The sequence below is a fragment of the Schistocerca americana genome, chromosome 3, assembly GCF_021461395.2.
Source record: "Schistocerca americana isolate TAMUIC-IGC-003095 chromosome 3, iqSchAmer2.1, whole genome shotgun sequence".
Lineage (NCBI taxonomy): Eukaryota > Metazoa > Arthropoda > Insecta > Orthoptera > Acrididae > Schistocerca > Schistocerca americana.
In genome coordinates, this window is record NC_060121.1 from 194,665,528 (window position 1) to 194,685,855 (window position 20,328).

The 20,328-nt window shown below is 40.5% G+C and overlaps 1 protein-coding gene across 1 annotated transcript in view; it reads right to left on the reverse strand.

The window, feature by feature from the left end:
- Positions 1–3,942: 3,942 nt before the first annotated feature.
- The window catches only part of LOC124605967, a 612,100-nt gene continuing 595,714 nt past the window's right edge, over positions 3,943–20,328 (reverse strand). The window contains exon 5 of the mRNA XM_047137931.1: positions 3,943–4,603. Coding sequence (XP_046993887.1) covers positions 4,494–4,603 — 110 coding nt within the window. The 3' untranslated portion in view covers positions 3,943–4,493. The remainder of the gene's footprint in view (positions 4,604–20,328) is intronic.

Sequence of the window (20,328 nt, forward strand, 5' to 3'; positions counted from 1 at the left end):
GAATATTTCTTACTTTTTCTCATCTTTTACATGCATTATAAAGTGTAACATCGGGACTGTCTCTCTGGTGCCTATACATTTCCTAAAGCCAAACTGATCGTCATCTAATACATCATCAGTTTTCTTTTCCTTTCTTTTGTGCATTGTTCTTGTCAGCAGCTCGGCTCCCTGGGCTGCGTCAGCCGTTAACCTAATTGTGCCATAGGTCTTACACTTGTCTCCCTTTCCTATTTTTGGCATTGTGTGGGTGATTTACTTCCGAAAATCTGATGGTATGCCTCTTGACTCACTGATTTTATTCACCAACTTGTATATTCTATTGCTTACCACTTCTACCAATGATTTAGAAACTTCTGGAGAGCAGTTATCTATCTGCTTTTAGTTATTTGATGGCTAGTTTTCCCCAAATTGTGTTAAACTCTAATACTAGATCCCATTTGTGTCCCATACCGATGACTTACCGTCTTCTGTCACGTTATCGAACAAGTCCTCTTCCTTGTGGAGGCCTTCAATGTGCTTTTTTAACCTATCCGCTTCCTCCTCTGCGCTTCGGAGTCAAATCCTCCAACGAAGATTTTTACATTTTTCTGTATGCTGAATCAGTTCTCATGACGATCATTTCCTTTTCGACTTCTTCAGATGTTTCCCGCACCCGTTTCACGACGGCTTTCCTGGACTTCCAGTTTATTTTGTTTCCAAGCAACTTATATTTCTGCATTCCTGAATTTTTCTGAACGCATTTGTACTGCCTTCTTTCGACGATCACATGAAGTACATAATCTTGTACTCAAGATTCTCTCGCAGTTACCTTCCTCGTACCAGTGTTATTGTTCACATTTGTGACTGCCCTTTTTTAGAGATGTCCATTACTCTTCATTTGTGTAACCTACTATGGTCTCTATTTCATCAACGCATGTAATCATTACTCAGTACCTCAGCATTCCACTTCTATTTACAGTGACCATAGTAGTCTCATAGTTTCAGCCTATTTCATTATTACCAAATTTTGGTCTAATTCTATTTCTACTACTGGGTACAATTTCGAAATGTCTGTCCTACCACACCGTAAACCATATGGAATCTTACCCTTTACCCGTTCCCATTACCAAGCACATGATGTCTACAGACGTAACTTTCTGTTGCTTGCTTGACTACCGCGTTCCAGTTTCTGATAATTGTTAAATTATCATCTCGTCTTACACACTGGATTACCCTTCAATATCCTCGTATACCGTATACCTTCTCTATCGTAAATAGGGGATGAAAAATGATATAAAGAAATCTACTACGTGTTAATTTAATTCTCTCACATAATATCAAGATATACATTATTACCAACCCTGTAAAACAATTAGCTTGAATGAACCTATCGCTGCTTTCGCTTAAGTATAGACTTATATTTGAGAAAAGTTGCGCAGTTTTAGACAACGAACTTGTTTCTGTATCATAGCATATCTCAAGAGTTCAGCTACGATAAATGAATGTATCTGGCTGCAAAAAGTGCAGATCCCAACTTTTATTATGTATAAGATTTTTGTGCCGATACCTGTGGACCGAACCTTAACCAATGTATAGGAAGCTAATTATTGATCAGCAAGTTCGTGGTCCTAGAGGAATACAAGTATGTAATAATATTGCAGTACTTTGACATTAATCCTTCGAGTGCCAGTGTTTTTGAATGAAACCACCATTTAATTGTTTTTAAGTACCACTGCCTTTCTCATGAAACCACCGATGATACAGCAAGACAGAGACGTCCAGTATTACACTGAGTTACTTCTGTGAAAGTAATGCATGTTGTAGTCAGTTACAGCGCTCCAAGGAAGAGCCGCCTCGGACATTATGCAGTGCGATTGTATGAAATGGCGAAATTGGACTTTTTCATATAAATCATATTGAGGACAACATTCATAAATAAATTAAATATATCTAAAGCTATTGTAAAGTAAATCTGAATTTGTCTTACTGCTGTATTGAATGGCTCCAAAATTAAATTATGGAGCAGTATGTACTCTTGACATAAACTTATTAAATTGAAGCCTAATTTTTGCTTGTTATTTAGGACTATAATTTGTTTTGGGCATTATAATTTACTGGATGTTCTGAGAGGTAGGATTGCGTTTAAGAAAATACGTAATTACTTTCAAATATATCTCACGAAAGGATGGATGGCTAAAAACTGCATGTCCCAGTGGTTCCACGTGTAACCACAATTTTACAATAATTGATTACTTACTTTTTGGCAATTTAATCTTGTATTCGTTGCTTACCGAGATGATAGACGTTAATTTTATGAAAATTTTTGAAATTATATTCCAAAGTGAAATAACCTTCTTAAAATAATTGAATGATAACTTTTTGCCAATATCTTCTTGCTCATTTTTCCTTATTGTGACGATAAAGATCAATTTTCTGAAAATTTTGAAGTCACATTTCTTATATTTTTCGGAATGAAAGAGTTAATCACTCATCCCGTAAACTTACATACAAATATACCTACTGCCATGTGTGACAGTTTGTCTAGGCCATAACAGAGCTTCAGTTAGGTACCCCGGACTTGGAGTTTTCATTCACAGATATGCGTTGGTCAGTAAGAAACCCGAATATAGACAGTTGATAGACCTTAAATCTTACAATATGTGACACTGTTCATGATACTTGAAATTAGATAGTTACATGTTCCACATATGATTTGAATGATTGTTTTGTCTGAAGTATGTGGAGTCAGTTTACAGGATATGTGTATTAGTGTTAACATAAACAAACAAATAATTAGCACAAAATTTGACATATTGAGTATAAAATGGTTCAAACTATTATTAGAACAAATAAGGGAAAGTCAAGAAACCAGTTAAAATGATAATATTAGACAATAAGCAGCGCTATCAAAATGCCCTATCCTCAGTATGTATCTCAACATGTCTACTTATTGCCACAAAACCAACCAAATAAATAAATAAACTGCACTTCGTGTGCAGTTCTGAAGATGTCAGTTTGCCTTACCATTGGGAGTAAACTCCACCTGACAGTATTTAACTTCACTGATAACAAAGATCACCAACCAGAAGTGTAGATTACACTATTTTTACCTACAGATGTACTATAGTTTTATTTAATTGAGTAGCAATATTTTGTAGTTTGCTATTAGGTTTCCTGTTATGATGAAACAAAAACAGATAAATTTGCGTCCACCCTAGATCACTACTCAGTAGTAAGTCGAAATGGATAATATAATCATCTGCATAAAGAAGATGTAAATCTCCTAGACGTCCTAGCAAAAATTTAAACTAACTTTGATGTATGTTTCGACAAAACTTAACGTTTAATCTTCTAGGAGTCCCTCAGAATAACAACTCATTATACATACCTAAAAATGTTTGAAATATGTTTTGGTTGTTGGATTCAAAGCTCAGCTCCTACATATTAAGAGTTAGCAGAATGTTAACTATCCAGTGTCACTCAAATATGGCAGTACTTACCTCCTGCTCCATTAATAACACACATAGAATTGAGAATGGTTTTGTAAGATTCTTCATCCATATAAAATTAGCTTTATTGTTTTAATGGCATCCATTGTGTGAACATACAAATAACTAAATCTTTTGAAGTCCCAGTACTTATTTTGGGCACATATTCTGATGCATATAGATATTGTATGAATATAACAGCTCTCTCAACCATTCACTTTCAGATTTCCATTTTGAACATTACATTGTTTTATATTGTAGTTTATTGAGTTTCAAGTATCTGAATGTGGGCCTGAATTCTTTGCCACAAATATTTCATATACTATACCATATTATAATGAACGATACTTTGTATGACACAGAAACGATTGACGAACTTCACGACATTCAGACTGATTAATTTCAGGACCAACAAGTTTAAGAATAATTAAAAAGTAAATAAAAGTTATACAGAAATTACTTTAATAGTTCCATCCAGACTTTTTAAATACAGTATACAGACAATATATTACGACTCCCAGTAAATTGACGTTTGGTTACTTTCTTTAATGGGTGTGGTATGATACCAGTTCCCCTACGAAATCGATAGGGAACATTTTTTACTGAGCCGAGTTTTGAGTCCATATTAGCAGTTGTAGCCATATGGTGAGAGATTAAACTCACACTGATTTAGAGTTGTTGACACTTCGACATCAGCAAGCCTTATGTGGCGGTAAGATCTCCAATGAAACTGATTCACACTGTTGTCACAAGAGCTTTTATATCCTGCGACACCTAGTGGCTCTCCTCGCAGTAACGTGGAATCTAAAGTAACACATCCTTTCCGTTTCTTTGACGTCATGAAGACTAGAGGTCAATTTATACCAGTAGTTGTCGGATACAATCTCGGTAAGAGCATATATGTTTCCTCTCAGCTGCTGGAATACAACGTCTCACTGTACTGTTCAGGTTAGTGTCCCAGAGGTGTAGAGCCCGCGGTGACGGCCCACTGTTCCCGCCGAGGCGGCAACAGCAGCGGGTCGGCGTTCAGCTGCCCATCCTCAGGACCAGAGCCAGAAGCAGCAGCAACGAGCACAAGGGCCACCTGCTTGGCATCGTTGGACTGAGGCTGAGGTGCAACTCCGCTGGGTGCTCGCCTGCAGACAGGTAAACAACACAGCACGCTTTGAAACAGGCCAGCAGCGGGTAATCAGCTACAATTTAGGACATTCTCAGCAGGGGAGCTATTGTAGTGGTAGGGACAAATGAAGGCGGAATTACTTGGGAATATGGGCAGCGTGCAAGAAACGATGAGGTGAAAACTGTTCATCTACATCTACATCATATTCCGCAAGCCAACTAATGATGTCTGGCGGAGGGTACTATTGGTACTACTCTCTGATTCCTCCAACCCTGTTCAAGATGGTTCAAATGGTTCTAAGCACTATGGGATTTAACATATGACATCATCAGTCACCAAGATTTAGAACAACTTAAACCTAACTAACCTGAGGACATCACACACATCCATGTGCGAGGCAGGATTCGAGCTTGCGACAGTAGCAGCAGCGCGGTTCCGGACTGAAGCGCCTAGAACCGCTCGGCCACAACGGCCGGCTCCAACCCTGTTCCACTCGCGAATAGGGCGTAGGAAGAATGATTGTCGGTAAACCGCTGTATTGGCTCTAAAGTCTCGAATTTTCTCCCCGTGTTCAATACGTGAAATTTATGTAGGAGGTGGGATTTATTATGTTCTCAGACACCTCCTGATAAGTGCTGTCCATAAATATCAATAGTAAATCTTTCCGTGATGCACAACGCCTCTCTTGTAACGTCTGCAAGTGGAGTTTGCTTAGCATCTTCGTAACGCTCTCTCGCCAGCTACACGATCCCCGGGGGAAGAAGCGCATTATAAGCCACTTCTTCCGTGGATGAGTTACATTTCTTTAAAATTCGGCCGGCCGGTGTGGCCGTGCGGTTCTAGGCGCTTCAGTCTGGAATCGCATCACCGCTACGGTCGCAGATTCGAATCCTGCCTCGGGCATGGATGTGTGTGATGTCCTTGGTTAGTTATGTTTAATTAGTTCTAAGTTCTAGGCGACTGATGACTTCAGAAGCTACGTCGCATACTGCCCAGAGCCATTTGAACCATTTTGAACCTTAAAATTGTTCCAATGAATGTGAGTCTGTTGTCTGCTTTTCCCACTGTCTGTTTTATATGGTCATTCCACTGGAGGTCGCTCTGGATAGTTTCGCATAGATGTTTCACAGCAGACGCTGTTTCCAGCTTTTTGTCATTAATAGTGTAACTGTACAGTAGTGGATTTCTTTTCCTAAGTATGCGCAATATATTACATTTATCTACGTTCAGGCTCTACTGCCAGAGCCTGCACCATTCATCGATTCTCCGCACGTCGTTTTGAAAACTCTTACTGCCTTCTGGCGTTGCTACATTGGAATAGACAACTGCATTATCTGCGAATAGCCTTAAAGAGTACATGACACTTTTTACTGGATCATTTATATATATATTGTAAACATCAACGGTCCTATCATACTTCCTCGTGGTATTCCGGTTATTACATTTAGTTTCGTTAAGAGCGACGTGTTGAGCTGTGTCTGCAAGAAAGTCGAATCCAATCCCAAGTCGTAAGCTCGTATTTACGTCATTAAACGGCAATGCGGGAGGGTGTCAAATGCGTTACTGAAATCAAGGAACACGGCATCAACCTGAGCGGCGCTGTCCGCTGCCCTGTGGATCTCATGGAGGAATAGAGTGAGCTGAACTTCGTAGGATCTCTGTTTGCAGAATTCATGTTAATTTTTATAGAGGAGATGATCATTTTTCCAAAAAACGTCATAATTCTTTAGCATAAGCCATGTTCCAGATTGACGTCAACGATATAGGTCTATAACTGTGTGGATCTGTCTTACGGCCTTTCTTAAAAACCGGCCTTCTTCTTATAAACGGGAATGACCTGCGCTTTTTGCCAGTCGTTAGGTACCTTTCGTTGCCCAAGCGTTCTACGATAAATTACTGCTAGAAGGGGAGCAGGGTCTTTCGCATAATCTTTACAGCATCTTATAGGTATCTCATCTTGTCCTGAAGTCTTTCCACTACTGAGCGATTGTAGCTGATTTTCAATTTCACGATCGGTTATCTCAATATCTGACGTTTCGACGTTCGTACTACGATTGAAAGGAGGGGCAGTGTTACGATTTTACGCTGTGAAACAACTTCAGAAGACCGAATTCAGTATTTCGTCCTTCTCTCTTTCACCTTCCGTTTCCGTGGCGGTGTGGTCGCTGAGAGAATGAATACATGATTTTGATCCACTTACTGATTTTACATACGACCAAAATCTCTTAGGGTTTTTACACAGGTCGGTTTACAACGTCTTACTTTCAAAATCATAAAGTTCTGTTAGTCCGTCTTCCTTTCTACCTAAAGTGGAAGCAGGTATAATTGGAAACGACCAGGAGATATCAGAATGCATCTATTGGGCTCAACGATGCTGCACAAGGATTTGTAAGTGAACTACTTTACCGCTGAGCGTATACGAGTGCACACGTAGCCACATGTCATATCGTAGTATGGGTGAAAACCAGCTTGTAGAATAAGGCGATAATAAAAATGAAGTAAAAAGGGTGAGTCAGAAGGAAAACCACATGGTTTGAGGGGTGGCAGTATTAATGATTCCGAACAAAAAGTCTTTAGGATAAATTAATTCCGGATGTGCATCTAAAACAAGCAAATTGCCAACGTTTAGAACGGCTTTTTGCAGTCCTCTTCAGGGTAGTTCATATTAACAAATGTCCTGTTCTTAATCATTTGCCGGCCGGAGTGGCCGACCGGTTCTAGGCGCTACAGTCTGGAACCGCGCGACCGCTACGGTCGCAGGTTCAAATCCTGCTTCGGGCATGGATGTGTGTGGTGTCCTTAGGTTAGTTAGGTTTAAGTAGTTCTAAGTTCTAGGGGACTGATGACCTCAGCAGTTAAGTCCCATAGTGCTCAGAGCCATTTGAACCTTAATCATTTCCCAGGAAATTAATGTAAACATTAGGAAACAGGACAAATGCTGGTGATAGTAGATGAAACATTGGGTGCTTGTGTTTTGTTTAATGATTTTCAATAAGTGCACCGTCAACTGTAACGCACTTTGCAGCTCTTGTAGACAGCTGCCGTGTTGCTGATCTGAGCGCATTCGTGCCGTCTTTTACGTGACTAGACGTATGTAAAATACGAGCGAGAAGTTTCTCCTTTGTGTCCACTCTACGATTGTAAGCTTCGCTCTTAAACCAACTCCAAGAACAGTAATCTAATGGAGTAAGAACAGGTGAACTCGGTGACCAAGAAAGACTCTACGGCGATCGATCCAACGCCCAGTATACGTTTCAGTGAAGTAGTGTATCACTGGCCGTACAGAATGCGCAAGTGAAGTACACATTGAAATGGTCAGGAAAGACATCACGTAGCGTAATGCTGCGTTGGTTATATTCGCATGTGCTGATGAAGGAGGACATTCGACTGACGCCCATGAATTTGAAACATTTGTATGTGGGATACGGTTATGAAAACAGTAAATGTTCATTCCAAGTTTTTCGTTGAGAACCATCAATATTATCACCCGTCAAAGCATGCACTTCTCCTCCTGTCTCACCCTCGATATGGTAAGGTGGTTTGGAAAATTTACATTATTTTGAAGTAAATGGAAATTCTGCAAGTAAATAAACAAAAGCCTTAACAGGAGTCTCGAGAGTCGTTTACTGCAAGATTTATGCAATAAATATGTAAATAATCGAGGCAGGTGACGACGCATAAGGCGCAATAGAATAGGGGAAATTAAAGCTATGGAATACTCGAATGGTACTGCAGCTTGTTGATGAATGAAGAACGGAAACCTAATGCTTACACGGAAGGAATATTAGGGTTTAACGTACCGTCGTCATCGTGGTCATTAGAGACGGAATACTGGCTCTAAATGTTGAACGGATGGGGAAGGGAATCGGCTGATCCCTTTCAAAGGAACTATAATACCATTTGACTGGAGCGAGTTAGGAAGGTCACAGAAAATCTGAATCTGGGTGGCCGGACATGGATTTGAACCGTTGTCCTCCTGAACACGAACCAGTTGTGGTACCCATTGCGCCTCCTCGATCGGTATAAAGCAAGGAATAATATGGATGTAGGTTGCCTAGCAACGATTTAAAAAGGTTGCACAAATAGGCAAAAAATAATAACATACGCTAGAAGCACAGAAATGAAGTTAATAAGTATATGATATGAGAAAAAGTAGATGCAGTACGGCTGGTCGCGGCGGAGGTTCGAGTCCTCCCTCGAACATGGGTGTGTGTATTTGTCCTTAGGATAATTTAGGTTAAGTATTATGTAAGCTTAGGGACTGATAACCTTAGCAATTAAGTCCCATATGATTTCACACACATTTGAACATCTAGATGCAGTACTCAGGAAGATGGAATGTAGCTTTGCAAAATGAAAAATTACAACTATATATACATACATACATATATATATATATATATATATATATATATATATATATATATATATATATATATATAAATGATACGTTTTTTTCATGGACTCTTATTAAATATATTTGTACAGAATCGCAGTTTCAACTTACAGTGTTATTTTCAAATAGCAGCTGGCTATTAAATGCTTGATGCATAGTCGTTTTGTTTAAGAAGACACTGTCCTCGTGTTAACCACATTGACAAATACAATATACCTACCAAGACGGTAGTGTCCGCCATTTACAAAAATGAATGCAGCACTACCTCGGACAATTACTGTCGACACCTAATTTTCCCTGTGTGTCCACTAGGTGTTACATCTGACAAGGGAACAGGTAGATAATAAACCCAGATTGAAAGGTATGTTCGATCGGGAAATATTGTCTCGAAATGTCATAGAAGAAAAGGAAATTCATTATGAAGAAAACAGTGATCTGAGTGTCAGAGACGTATACGTGGTATGAGAGCATAAAAATTACCAGAAGCCGATGTCATATCAGCAGTGCTAGTGAAACCTATAACTAAAAGGTTATTTTAGTGGCGAAAATACAGTAGGATAAATGGCCGTGCCGGCGGCTTCTCAGTAAAATATATTACCTTTACTGGAGATGTTATGAAAGAATACGTATGAACAGTATCACAGATTTGTCTGTTACGTATAATCTGTAAAATGTTCACTACGCGAATAAGAGAAAGAACGATTGAACTGACTCTGAACAAGAATTTTGAGAAGAGACGGAAATAAGGGAAAAAAAGCGCTGTCTGCTTGACAGCTTTTCACTACCGTCTATCGTTTTCTAATTTACGCTACAGATCTTCTTCAGATCTAGCTCGAACAGGAAAAAAAAACAATAAAAAATTACAACAGTGTTAATGATGTTGCCTTTGTTCCTGCTTCAACCTAGACATGAAGAGGCTAGGCAGTTCAGACTGAAATCGGTATTTAGTAATAAAACGTTGTGATGCAGTCTGGGTTTGTTTTCTTTATTATAACAAAAGAGATGGGAGTTTCCTAAGACATGGCGTCACAGAAGAAGGAAGTTCCAGATGAACAATTCTGACCTTACACTTGGCTGTAGAAAGAAGAATAAAGAAAATATATAATGCTGCTTAACACCTGTGAAATAAGAGAAAGCGTTTCGCAATATGACGGGAGATACGGTGTATGAAATGTAGAGACAAATAGGAACATAGTTGAAAGACAAACGAGTGTTTCACATCTGCATATACGAAGGTGGAGCTATAAAAGTGGAAGATCACGAACAAAAAGTTTGTGTTGAGTAGACTGTAAGGCAGGATTGGAGTTGTAGTTGATTTTGTTCATCTTGTAAATTGCAGAAGCAATGAAGCAAATGAAAGAAAATCTGTTAAGATTAAAAAAGTGATAGGAGAACAGATAACAATTTGAATATTCACTGATTACACAGCTTGCATGACTAATCAAATCAGATGAAAAGCTTTGAATCATAAACAGTGTATGTTTAGTGTATGGCCAAAGGAAATAAACGAAGCTGACAGAAAAGTGATAATGAGTCATAGTAACGACCTGTACAACACAAAAATTGGTAAACAGAGCAGTTATACAGGACTGATGAAGCATGGCGCTTAAAAATCGATTAATGTAACTAAAGAAAGGTGTATTGGATTAAATAACACTACTGTACCGAATATTCCTGTGGAATTGAAGAGGCCATTTCTGAGGCCATTTATGAAAGTACATCACTGGAGGACGTGGCAGTGAAACATAAACCAAGTAGATTCGGAGAAGAAGAAAATTTTATTTTCTAAAATTAAACGCTTTTGATGTATCTCAAAAATTAAATAAGCATAGAACGTAAAGAATGAATGGGAGGAACGAGCTATGAAGTGTACGGAAACCCTTATCAGCAGGAAGGACTGATCACCTGAACATCTGCGGCTACATAAAACGATAGACAACGTAGTTACGGAAACAGTAGCAGAGAAGGAAAGTATAAAGCGGTGGACAAAGACTAGAATATCTTGTTAGATGATGGGAAGGCCAATTGCATTCACATTTCCGCCGACAATACGATCATTAGAGCAAAGACTGGTCGTATCACTGGAACGTTCTCGAGGTTTGAGCTAACTGATTTACTAAAACCATTGGTAAACATTGTTGTCTGATGGTTTGAAACCTACTCCTCACGAATGACAGAGATACGTCATCTCATTCTATAATACCACTCGATGAGTATATTTGTTGACATAGTTTCGTAGAAGAAGAGCTTTCAAGAAACGCTGGTGTTGTCAGAGAAAGAGGGCTCGATGTCTTATCGAGAATTACGAGCACTATGTAGGGCCGATACCAACGTTCAGCCCATGTAGCTGTCACTATCCATGAGGTAAACAAGCCTTACGGATCACTATGTACTGAACGGGATATAAATGACAGATATTGACAGAAGACAATAAATCTGCGGGTAGGCGACCAGTGTACTAACCGATCGCGTTGATCCCATGTTGACAGTCTGAGAAGCACTCTGGTCTGGGCTGTGATAGCTATGAGAGTCGCTTTGCTGAGGATAACCCTGTTCATGTATTTCGCGATTGCCATGGGACCCAGTCCGTTTATTATCACATAGGTAGCAAGGGCGGGGGGGCGGCCTGACGCCACATTCGATTTTCATGGACGTCCATATCCCCCCCCCCCCCCATGGGAAGGAATAGTAGGGGAATGGAACTCAGGTGATAGATATAAGCCATGAGGAGTGCCCAACCACAAGCACTCCTACCATGCTACATGAGGTATGGCAAAACTCGAGGTGTGTGAGAAAAATAATGAGACTAACAACACTTCAAGCGATCTGGCAACGCTCTATTGTTACACTCGTGTAGACCAGTGTGTTTATCCCTTACAAGTGCTCAGTCTGAGTTTCAGAACCGTATAGCCTTGACGTGATTTTTGGGAGTATGATCAATAATGTTATGTTTTTGTTATGTGGTACGAAAACGGAACAGCGGAAGTTAGAGCAACGTTATGCCATCAGGTTTTGTGTTAAACATGGAGAGTCCGCAAGTGTAACCTATGCAAAGTTGAAACACGCTTATGGAGAATATTCCTCATCAACATTACAAGATTTTCGCTGGCACAAGTCATGTTTGGAAGGCTGAGAACACGTTGAAGATGAAGCTCTGTCAGGAAGATCTTCAAAATTCGACGAAAACGTCAAAGGTGTGCCTGCTCTTGTGACATCACGCTGACGTTTAACAATAAGGATGGTGGCTGACCAGTCAAAGTTGAATGGTTTCTCCGTACATCACATTTTGACTGAAGTTTTGCACATGTGAAATATTTGTGCTGAATTGGTGCCGTAAAACCTCACAACTGAGCAGAAGGACATCACTCATTTTTCTACAGCCCCCTGTTCACCTGATATGAGTCGTCGTGGCTTCTTCTTTTTCCTAAAACTGAATTATGTCTTAAAAAGGATGTCATTTTCTGACTCTAGAGAATATTCAGAGCAATATACCCTTCATGTTAAACATTATTTCAGTCGAAATCTTACGCGGTGCTACCAAAACTCGGAACAAAGTCTCTGCTGGTATTTAGCTGCCAGAGGAAAGTACTTTGAAGGGAACGATACTGATGTTTGGAAAAAATAAAACACTCTATTAGATAAGAAATCACTCTCATAATTTGCCTCATACATCTCGTAGACAGCAGCATGGTTGTTAAAAACACCACTGGTTACACTATTTTTTATTTACTGGCCGGAACTGGAAGAACTTAAGATGCCGGGGATAAGTTAATAATATAGAAACCATGTAGAATGAAAGGCGAGTACACTGTTGAGCCAAACATTATGACCAATGTAACTCTTCAGGCTTTCCCGGCGAGATCATGACATGTAGAACAATGTTTGTGTCGCACTGGCACAATATTTCGGCCACGTAACTCGTTGCCTTCTTCAGGTGCTACCTGAGACTGCCGTGTTGGAGGATCTTGTCCAGTATTTATGGCCAGTGGGCGCTGGGTGCTCTCTTTGCCGTCCGCGCCCGCCTGGCGCTGCTGGTAATGTGTTGTCTCTTCCCCGGTGTTCCCTCGGACGTCCGCGCCCGACTTGGGCGCCATCTGTGGCAGCTCTCTGGGGCCTGTCCTGTGTCGGGCGTTCCGTTCGCGGTCCGCGCCCGCCAGGTGCGACCGAAATATTGTGCCAGAGCGACACAAACATCCGCAGTAGACCCGATTGTTCTACATGTCATTATGACCAATGCCCACCGTGAGACTAAATCACGTTTACTATTTACATTCTCTGCGAGATCATTATCCTACTGTATGAACAGGCTGTTTCTCTGGAGGATGCCTGCAGCCATTTCTAAATCTGTTCGACGACTCGACCTCTAAGATAACGTGGTGCCTCTCCTAAACAAGAAATCCTAAATCCAGTTCGTTTCACTTTTAATATGATAATTCTAAGTTTTAAAATAGTACTAAGCCAATGGAGTCATAAAGTCAAGGAACACTGCTTGCTCCAGACTACCCTGATCCGTGGCTTTCAACCTGTCATGTGAGAAAATTGTACATCTGAACTTTAATGCCTGACGTACCCGGTGTCTGTGATGGTTGGCATAGAGGATGTCGTTCTGTTCGCCGTACGTCGCTGTATCTGAGCTTTAGAGTGTGATCCGTGAATGTACAACATACGAATTCCAACGCTATTGGTAGCTTTGGGGATCACTTCTGCTACCCTCCATGAACATAAATATCGCCTGTCCTTTCTTACAACTACTGGTCATATTTTTCTACCGCATTTTTCAATTAAATCTCATCAAATCGAAAGGAGGCGATACATGCTACTAGACAAAATGTTATTATTTCATTCTACACGATTTCTAAGCGTTCTGGATGCCCTTAAAGTTCCTGCCAGTTTAGAGGTTCCATCCCGGGTCAGAGAAGCATGATTTTCATTGTCTGAAAAAGAAATAAAAAACAAATTTACTCAATTAGTTAAATTGTACGTTTAGGGACAGAAAACGTAGGAGTGTAAAAAAGCTGATGCTGAACACTTCCTCCTGTGTTCTCGCGGTAAATTATTGCAGAAAATACAGAGCATACAGCTTAATATAGGGGGACCATCAATGAGATGAATGAGACGAGAGTCACTAGCAGGACTAGTTAGGCATTATGACTGAAGACGATAATAAACCTATACATCCTGCGTACTGATCTTGTTACTCCTAATGTGAATGGCACCTCAATTCCGTGTGCTACCGCTTATAGCTTCGACGTAGCAGCATACTGCCTTCACAACGCCTGGCTTGAATGTGTACAAGAGATTTAATAAAATAATTGAGGATTTCACTGCCGGTATTCTTACGAGATTCAACTTATTTCCCTGAGGAATCACACCGTAATCAAAGATACAAATTATATAAAAATATACCTCCCACCACGGCAAAGTAGTTGGAAGCTCTAAAAGTTTAATGTGCAAGGTTCTCCCAATTTGATGACACATACTCCCTCTCATACGCACCTCTTTACTGTTTCTGCTCAAGCAGCTCTCGAATTCTGCCAAATATTCGAACGTGACCGGGATCCTAAGACCTGAGATGGCTTTGGTCCAGGAAACAGAGCAGCTACAAATCTTTGACATATTTACAAACAGTATTTATATAGTCTCTATGATATTTACATATATAATCTGTATGTTCCATTAGTCAATGTCCACCTCCCTCCTTTCTCTCTGTCCATCTCCTCTTGCTCCGTCTCTCTGTCCCACGCCTACTTTTCTCTCAGGCTATCCACATCCTCTTCTTATCCGTTCCTTTCCTTTCCATCACCACCCCCGCACCCTCTCTGTCCACTTTCCCCAACTCCACTCTCCCCCCATCCCCTACTATTCCCTTCCTATGTTCATTTCCTCCTTCCCATCTCTCTGTTCATCTCCTCCTTCCCCATCTCTCTTCCAGTCTCTTCCTCTCCCTCTCTGTCAACCCCTTTCTCTTTCTTTGTACATCTCCTTCTCTCCCCTCTCTCTTTCCATTTCTACTCACCTTCCTTTCTGCATCTTCCCCTCCTCATACCTATGTCTGTCTCCCTTTTCTCTTGTTGCCTGTCCATCTCCTCATGCTCCCTTTCTCCTCTGTCCCATTAGAAGACTGGTGATATCCCTACAATACTTCTTACCGCATTGTACCTAACATGCGTACCAAATTTCTTTGAAACCGTTCCAGGAGTTTATAATGAGCTTTTTACCCACGGATTTGCTTACATCCACACATGTCAAACACGTTTCACACATATTTCGCGCGTATTTGTACCTATATTTCTCCTGTATGTCTAACGAATTTCACCCCGCAGTTTTATTTTCAAGCAGCTGAATGTTTAATACGTTGTGTCTCCTGAACTATGTGCTGTATGACGATATAATTTTGCACTTAGTTCCAGTGGTATATGTGCCCAATGTCTGGGGAATTTGTTGCGAAAGGAGTTAGTAGTAAAGAAGAAATAAATTGAAACGTTATGGATGATGCCGCAGTTTCTCACGCATCTCAGTATTTATGACGTCATAGCTCCTGACATGCGTGTCGTGTTATTATTTTTGTAGATATAGTCAGCTGCATATATAGATGCCATAGGGAAAGACTGTTGCGAATATCTGCATCTACATCTACATATACATCTACATGGTTACTCTGCAATTCACACTTAAGTGCCTGGCAGAGGGTTCATCAAACCATTTTCAGATTACTTCTCTACCATTCGACTCTCGAATGGCGCGTGGGAAAATGGAACACCTTAATCTTTCCGTTCGAGCTCTGATTTCTCTTATTTTATTATGATGATTATTCGTCCCTACGTAGGTGAGTGTCAACAAAATATTTTCACATTTGGAAGAGAAAGTTGGTGATTGAAATATCGTAAATAGATCTCGCCACAAAGAAAACCGCCTTTGTTTCAGTGACTGCCACCCTAACACGTGTATGATATCAGTGACACTCTCACCCCTATTGCACGAAAACACGAAACGAGCTGTCCTTCATTGCACTTTTTCGATATCCTCCGTCAATCCTACCTGGTAAAGATCCCACATCGTGCAGCAATATTCCAGCAGAGGGCGGACAAGTGTACTGTAGGCTGACTCTTTAGTGGGTTTGTCGCATCTTCTAAGTGTTCTGCCAACAAAGCACAGTCTTTGTTTTCCTTCCCCACAATATTATCTATGTGGACTTTCCAATTTAAGTTGCTCTTAATTGTAATTCCTAGGTATTTAGTCGAACTGACAGATCTTAGATTAGTGCGATTTATCGTATACCCAAAATTTATCGGATTTCTTTTAGTACCCATGTGGATGACCTCGCACGTTTCTTTGTTTAGTGCCAATTGCCACTTTTCGCACCATACAGAAATTCTCTCTACGTCATTTAGTAAGTGGAACTGATGGTCTGATGATTTTACTGGACGGTAAATTACAGCGTCATCTGCAAACAATCTAAGGGGGCTGCTCAAATTATCATCTAGATCATTTATGTAAGTCAGGAACAGCAGAGGGCCTATGACACTATCGTGCGGAATGCCAGATATCACTTCTGTTCTACTCGATGATTTACCGTCTATGACAACGAACTGTGACCTTTCTGAGAGGAAGTCACGAATCCAGTCACACAACTGAGACGATACTCCATATACACCCAATTTGATTAATAGTCGCTTGTGAGGAACGGTATCAAAAGCCATCTGGAAGTCTAGGAATATGGAATATATCTGAGATCCCTTGTCGACAGCACTCATTACTTCACGAGAATAAAGAGCTAGCTGTGTTGCACAAGAACGATATTGAATCTGTGTTCGTTATGTATCAATAAGTCATTTTCTTCAAGGTGATTCATAATGTTAGAGTACAGTATATGCTCCAAAATCCTACAGCAAATTGAGGTCAGTGATATGGGTCTGTAATTCGATTGGTTACTCCTATTTCCTTTCTTGAATATTGGTGTGATCAATGCTACTTTCCAGTCTTTAGGAACAGACCTTTCGTCAAGTGAGCGGTTGTATATGATTGGTAAGAAAGGCGCTATTGTGTCTGTATACTCTGAAAGGAAACTGATTGGTATACCATCTGCATCGGAAGAATTGCCCTTCTTAAATGCTTCGAGTTGTTTCGCAGCACCTAAGGTATCTGCTTTTATGTCACCCATGGTAACAGCTGTTCTGGTTTCGAATTCTGGATATTTACTTCGTCTTATTTCGTGAAGGAATAACGGAAAACTACATTTAGTAGCTCCGCTTTAGTGGTACCATCATCGGCAACATTTTCATTGCTATCGCGCGGTGACGGTATTGACTGATTTTTGCCGCTGGTGTACTTTACATACGACCAGAATCTCTTTTGCTTTCCTACCATATTTTGAGACACTGTTTCATTGTGGAAACTAGTAAAAGCATCTCGCATTGACGTCCACACTAAATTTCGAGCTTCCGTGAAACTTAGCCAGTCTTAGTGATTTTCCGTTCCTCTGAATTTGACATGCTTTTTTTCGTTGCTTCTGCGACAGTGTTCTGACGTATGTTGTGTACCATGGTGGATCAGCCCCGTCTCTTTTTAACTTATGCGATATGAATCTATTAATTGCTGTCGATACTGTATGTTTCAAATTGAGCCAAATCTGGTCTACACTTACATAATTAGCTTGGAAGGAATGGAGACTCTCTCTTAGGAAGCCATCAAGCGAATTTTTATCTGCTGCTTTAAATAAATATATTTTGCGTTTATTTTTAGTGGTTTTGGTTGATATGGTTTTGAACTTCACTCCAATGACCTTGTGTTCACTAATGCCAGTATGAAATATCGTTAGTAACAAAGGAGTAATACATTAAAACGTCATAAATTATGCAGTAGTTTTTATCTATCTCAGTATTAGATGCCATGTCTCCAGAAATATGTGTCCGGCAATGAAATATTTTGTAGGTAAATTCTGGGAAATTTTTTGGAAACTGTTTGCAGAAAGTGTTGGTAATAGAGTTAGTAGCAACGAAGTAATAAATTTAGAAGCATTGCGTGATGCATTAATTTTTCACGCATTCAGTGTTTATGACATCGTAGCTCCAGAACTAAGTGTTGGAAAGTGATGTTATTTTTGTGGTATTTCCAGTGATATATGTGAATACTCTGTGAAAAATGTGTCACGAATACAGTTAGTAATAAAGAATCATGCATCATGTTGCAGTTTTACTGCACGCGAAGCGAAAATATAGTAAGAAAAATTTTTCCTTTCTTCATTTTGTGGGATCTTGTGGGAGAACAAGTTTCGTAAAAGTTTGAAACTATGTGCAAAGTTGTTGGAAGTCCCTAAGTGCTCTCATTCTCGCATACTGAGCATCTAAATTACGGATATTCTCACATCGTGGGCTACACTAGTTTTTCACCCTCACCTCTATGTCAGGTAGATGGTTCTTAACCCCACAATGATTGTTTCCAGAAAGTAAAGTTCTACCAAGCTTGGTTTAAGTCGGTTCAGTGGTTCAGGAGGGTATGTCGTACATACTTAGGTAGATACATTTCCATAATTTGTATGGGTACGGATGTAATGTGCCATTTTATCCTGCGCTACCTAAGCAATACATAAAAGTTAATATGCGTTTGAGGCTACATATATGGTTTTGAGAACAGTGTTTTCTATTTACTGACAAAACAATAAGACTGCATTACGGCCACTGCCCACCGTGACACTGAATAGCGCTTAGTATATTATCGGACACATACGACACAGCAGAGACGAAAGAAGAATCATTATGGTGACGGTAAGGGACGTAACTAGGAACTAGGGCAATCCACTGCCATAAGCAACTTTAGAAAAAGCAGACTGTTACAGCCCGGCATATGAGAACGGGCGTCTCGGAAAAGGAGAACCTTGTCGGTAGTTCGCGTGTACTGTCGTAGGCACCTATCGAAAACAGCTGAAGGACATTGAAACCAAAGTAGGCATCAAAGTGTTGGACGTCTACGCCTCATCAAGGAGCGTGGTCAGAGGTTTGCCCGCTCAGAAGAGTAGGATACGCTGCTATCATTGGCAGATATGTGCCAGCTCTGATGACAGAGTACAATGCCTGAGCGGGGAGAAGTGATTCAGACACATCACTTGTAGAACATGGGCCTACGGAGAAAACTCCCACTACATGTTCCCTTGTTGAACCAACGAAATTGTACATGGGGACAGCAGAGGTCCCAGGACGCTTCCCTGGGGAACACCTGATATATAAGTCGAGCTTACGTGGCGTCTATTACTACGAACTGCGACCTTCCTGACAGGAAGTCACGAATCCAGTCGCACAACTGAGACGATACCCCATAGGCCCGCAGCTTGATTAGAAGTCGCTTGTGAGGAACGGTGTCAAAAGCTTTCCGGAAATCTAGAAATACGGAATCAACTTGAGATTCCCTGTCGATAGCGGCCATTACTTCGTGCGAATGAAGAGCTAGCTGCGTTGCACAAGAACGATGTTTTCTGAAACCGTGCTGATTACTTATCAATAGATCGTTCCCTTCGAGGTGATTCATAATGTTTGAATACAGTATATGCTCCAAAACGCTACTGCAAACGAACGTCAATGATATAGGTCTGTAGTTCGATGGATTACTCCTACTACCCTTCTTAAACACTGGTGCGACCTGCGCAATTTTCCAATCTGTAGGTACAGATCTATCGGTGAGCGAGCGGTTTTATATGATTGCTAAGTAGGGAGCTATTGTATCAGCGTAATCTAAAAGGAACCTAATCGGTATACAATCTGGACGTGAATACTTGCCCGTATCAAGTGATTTGAGTTGCTTCGCAACCCCTAAGGTATCTACTTCTAAGAAACTCATGCTAGCAGCTGTTCGTGTTTCAAATTCTGGAATATTCCATTCGTCTTCCATGGTGAAGGAATTTCGGAAAATTGCGTTCAATAACGCCGCTTTAGCGGCACAGTCGTTGGTAACAGTATCATCGGCACTGCGCATCGAAGGTATTGACTGCGTCTTGCCGCTTGTGTACTTTACATACGGCCAGAATTTCTTCGGATTTTCTACCAAAAGTTCTGTTCGTCTCCAACATTGTCTTCTTCCATAAGCAGACACTTGTTATATCTAGATGCTCTGTATAAAATGAAGTTAAAACTACAATTTAAACTAAAATAGATGACTTCCTGTCTCTTAGATATATGTTTGGTGTATTTTAACAGCAGCATAGCCGGCCGCGGTGGTCTAGCGGTTCTAGGCGCGCAGTCCGGAACCGCGCGACTGCTACGGTCGCAGGTTCGAATCCTGCCTCGGGCATGGATGTGTGTGATGTCCTTAGGTTAGTTAGGTTTAAGTAGTTCTAAGTTCTAGGGGACTGATGA